The sequence below is a fragment of the Scylla paramamosain genome, chromosome 38 (genome assembly GCF_035594125.1).
Source record: "Scylla paramamosain isolate STU-SP2022 chromosome 38, ASM3559412v1, whole genome shotgun sequence".
Lineage (NCBI taxonomy): Eukaryota > Metazoa > Arthropoda > Malacostraca > Decapoda > Portunidae > Scylla > Scylla paramamosain.
This window is the reverse complement of record NC_087188.1, coordinates 10,319,607-10,323,734: the sequence shown is the minus strand read 5'-3', so window position 1 is coordinate 10,323,734 and position 4,128 is coordinate 10,319,607. Positions and strand designations below refer to the sequence as shown.

At 49.2% G+C, this 4,128-nt stretch overlaps 1 protein-coding gene across 1 annotated transcript in view; it reads right to left on the bottom strand.

The window, feature by feature from the left end:
* Positions 1-3,801, bottom strand: part of LOC135091908 (probable serine/threonine-protein kinase ifkA) — a 12,544-nt gene extending 8,743 nt beyond the window's left edge. Inside the window, exons 1-3 of the mRNA XM_063989972.1 lie at positions 3,744-3,801; positions 702-871; positions 115-357 (exon numbers count right to left, since the gene is read on the bottom strand). Coding sequence (XP_063846042.1) covers positions 115-357; positions 702-871; positions 3,744-3,801 — 471 coding nt within the window. The remainder of the gene's footprint in view (positions 1-114; positions 358-701; positions 872-3,743) is intronic.
* Positions 3,802-4,128: the final 327 nt, after the last annotated feature.

Here is a 4,128-nt window from a genome sequence, read left to right as displayed (position 1 = left end):
AGGTGTTCAGGGCAAGCAGAGAGAGAGAGAGAGAGAGAGAGAGAGAGAGAGAGAGAGAGAGAGAGAGAGAGAGGACTGGAGGTGTTCAGGGTGAGAGATTGGCACGGGGCGGACAGAGGTGCAGGAAGGGGAATGGTTGTGTTTAGAGGTAATAGGAGGCAGGGGAGTGGAGAGGTGGAGAGGTGGAGGTGTGGAGGTGCAGGGGGAGTGAAGAGGAAGGGGCTGGACAGGGGGGAGAAGCGCGCCCCTGCTGGCGGCGGCACAAAAGGCTGTGTCCACCGGGGGGCGCTCCAGCGAGGGGCCCGAGCCGTCATAAATCTTGCTCACCTTCCTCTTTAGCCCCGCCAGCGTCCACACCTGCGGCCAGATTACTCCGCGGCATAAATCTGGGGCTGGTGGAAAAAGAGGCGTGAATACGTTGGCATGGCAGTGAAGGGAGGGCCATTGTTGTGGGCAGAAAAAGCACCTGAGCATCGATTGGGGAAACCTGCCGAGCTCGTCCCGCTAAAAGGATTGGAATCGGTATAAATAGGCCCCGAGGAGAGAATTAACGTGCGAATTTCTTCCTCCTGCCCATTAATGATCAATGCTGCTGGTACTCCTCCCTAGCTGCCTCCTGTCTGCCCCCATCGCCCCCTCCTCCTTCTCCAGCCACGCCCCTACAACCTCACCCCTCACACCCCACTAGTCTTGCCCCTCACCCAACGCTCCTCCACATCAGACAGTCCCTCAGTCCCGCGTCCCGTGTCCCAGCTGTAGTGTGCCCCAAGGCGTGCGTGGGCGTGGTTCTCTGTGGCCGAGGCAGGACAGGTTACGTGGGCGTGGCTTGAGAATTCAGAGGGCGTGCCGCAGGACTGGGCGTGGTCCCGAGCTGTTTTGGGCGTGGTCATATACGTAGAGGATTTTATTTTTCTTGTACCTCCTCCTCCTCTTCCTCCTCCTCCTCCTCCTCTCCCCTGTGTGGGCCAAGATGCAGCGTGTGCCGAGCTGTTTAGGTAAGGAATTTGAACTGTGTGTGTGTGTGTGTAAGAGAGAGAGAGAGAGAGAGAGAGAGAGAGAGAGAGAGAGAGAGAGAGAGAGAGAGAGAGAGAGAGAGAGAAGGTGCTGAGGGAGGGAGGGAGGGAGGGAGGGTGGGAGGGAGAGAGGGAGTGAGACATATACAGACAGACAGACTTATGCAGACAATCAGAAAGACTCGCAAATATTGATGCACACACACACACACACACACACACACACACACACACACACACACACACACACACACACTTACACACACTTAACACACAGACACACAGACAGACAGACAGACAGACAGACAGACAGACAGACAGATAGAGAAACGAAAATTTACCTTAATATTTTTGTTTTTCATTACGACATAAATTGATAAATTGTACTTACTTGAATATTAAATTTTGGTCGAGGAATTTCATTAATATTTCACGAAAGGAAGAATGTGGCGACGGAGGAAGAGGAAGAGGAAGACGGAGAAGAGAAGAAAGAGGAGGAGGAGGAGGAGGAGGAGGAGGAGGAGGAGGAGGAAAAACAGAAACATTGGTAGTGGCTAAGTACAGTGCAAGGATATTTAGTGTGTGTGTGTGTGTGTGTGTGTGTGTGTGTGTGTGTGTGTGTGTGTGTGTGGGGTAGTGGCAATATTGGGCGGTGGCGCGGTTAGTTGGAGGAGAGAGAGAGAGAGAGAGAGAGAGAGAGAGAGAGAGAGAGAGAGAGAGAGAGAGAGAGAGAGAGAGAGAGAGAGAGAGGGGGAAGGAGGAAGGAGTAAAGAAAAAAAGAAGAGAAAAAGAAAGAAAAAGAAAAAGAAAGGAGAAAAAACTAACTTTATTCTCGCCCTGGAATGCAATTAATGTCAACGCCAAGATGTAATGTGACCATAGAGAGAGAGAGAGAGAGAGAGAGAGAGAGAGAGAGAGAGAGAGAGAGAGAGAGAGAGAGAGAGAGAGAGAGAGAGAGAGTGTGGAAGGTCGGGAGGGATATAAAAAGGGAAGATGAGAAGAAGTAGAGTGAGGTAGGTAAGGATGTGCTGTAGACGATTAAGATTCTTAACTACTACTACTACTACTACTACTACTACTACTACTACTACTACTACTACTACTACTACTACTACTACTACTACTACTACTATAGATCGTAATATTAGCAACAATAACAATGCGGCTACCTGTTTGGTGGTCGTGTTGTCTAAATTGAGAAGTATTCACCTGGGTCCGGCAGGTGAAGGAGGGATACCTGTGATTAGCACGAGAGGGGGATCATTACCTGTAAATTCATGAGGATACATAATGAGTTTGCCTTCAGGTGAGTCTGCCCTACCTGGACCCCCAAAGGTCAGGTGGCAGAGGTGAGGCGAGATGGAGGACCCCGCCCCTACTCCCCCATCCTCCTCCTCCTCCTCCTCCTCCTCCTCCTCCTCCTCCTCCTCCTCCTCCTCCTCCTCCTCCTCCTCCTCCTCCTCCTGAATGTGCCCCACCTAAATGACCTGTTTAGTCTACCCTTGCCCGACTGCATGCCCCCACGCCCACAGCTCCTCACGCCCACTCCTGGCTCCACACACACACACACACACACACACACACACACACACACACACACACACACACACAGACTTGATTTGGTGGGTCGTGGTGTTGAAAAGATGGACTTTTGGCGCCACAGGACAGCTTAGGTCAGATCTTTGACCCTTGACCTCCTCCTCCTCCTGCTCCTCCTCCTCCTCCTCCTCCTCCTCCTTCTCTCCTCCTCCTCTCCTCTCCTCTCCTATCTTCTCCTTCTTATGATTCCGCCCCACCCTAAGGCTTGGCAAGGTATAGCACACACACACACACACACACACACACACACACACACACACACACACACACACACACCTACAGTCTCGTTTGATTTACTTTGTTTTGAGGGTGGACGTGATAACAAAGCTAATTGTTTGTTTATGACACCTGGAAGTCGTTAGCTGTTACCTTTACATCCATGTCTACCTTTCTATGCTAATCAAAGTGAATAAATAAGCCGTAAATTAACAGGAGAACTCGTTAAATGATTCATGTATTGGCTAGTTTTTCATGTTACTTGTTTTGTAATTATATCTTGTTTCTTGTTATTTTGTGGCGCTTCATTTTCATTTTCTGTTTCTTGTGTTGCTTTTGTGTTGTGTGTTTTTCTTTACGTTTCTTTAAGTTGTTTTGCTTTAAGTTCCTTGGTGTTCCTTTATCTCGTGGTGCTTTGTGTTGCTTCCCTTGTCTTGCACCTCTCCTTGTGTTGCTTCATTTTACCACATCTTATCCACCTTCTCTTAGCCTCGCATGTTCCTTGTTACTGGTGCATTGTGTTGCGTCTTTTATTGTTAGTGTTACCTGTTAATCTACTTTTTCTGTTTTTACCTTTCTTTACCTTTCTGTCTTTTCCTTAATTATTCTTACGTGTTATCTTTCAGTATTATTATTATTATTATTTTTTTTTTATAATTTCTTCGTCTTCTGATTAATACCTTCACTCTCATTACCTCACCTGTACCTTTCATCACCTTGGTAATTAGTGCCACCTGCTGCCTTTCGTGAACCAGTCTTTCCTTTTTACCTTCTCACCTTAAATATCATCACCTCGTCATACATTTACCTTCCGCTACCTTTCATTACCTTGTTACTTCGTGTCACCTGTTACTTTTCATTAATCAGTCTCACCTTTTTTTCTTTCTGGCGTTACCTTGAATTTCATTACCTCACCTCTGCCGCTCTGGAAGGGGGGAGGAGTGCCACAGGGGTCCCTCCAGGTGGTCCTCATGGGTGGGGTAGCGAGGATCCCTGACCCCTGGGGAGGCATCTGCCGCGCCCTTCCACCCAGGTGACTTTTAGGACCTGAAGTTCAGGGTTCATCCTTTGTTGACTGAGACCCGGTGGTGGTGGTGGTGGTGGTGGTGGTCGTGGTGGTGGTGGTGAGGGGAGTGACCACCAGGGCGAAGGTGGTAGTTTGGGATAGTGGTGGTGGTGGTGGTGGTGGTGGTGGTTTATGCCGTGAGGGTGGGCGCGGTGACCAGAAATGATGGTGTACTGGTGGTGGTGGTGGTGGTGGTGGTGGTGATGATAGGTAGTGCTTGGAAAAAAATTCTTA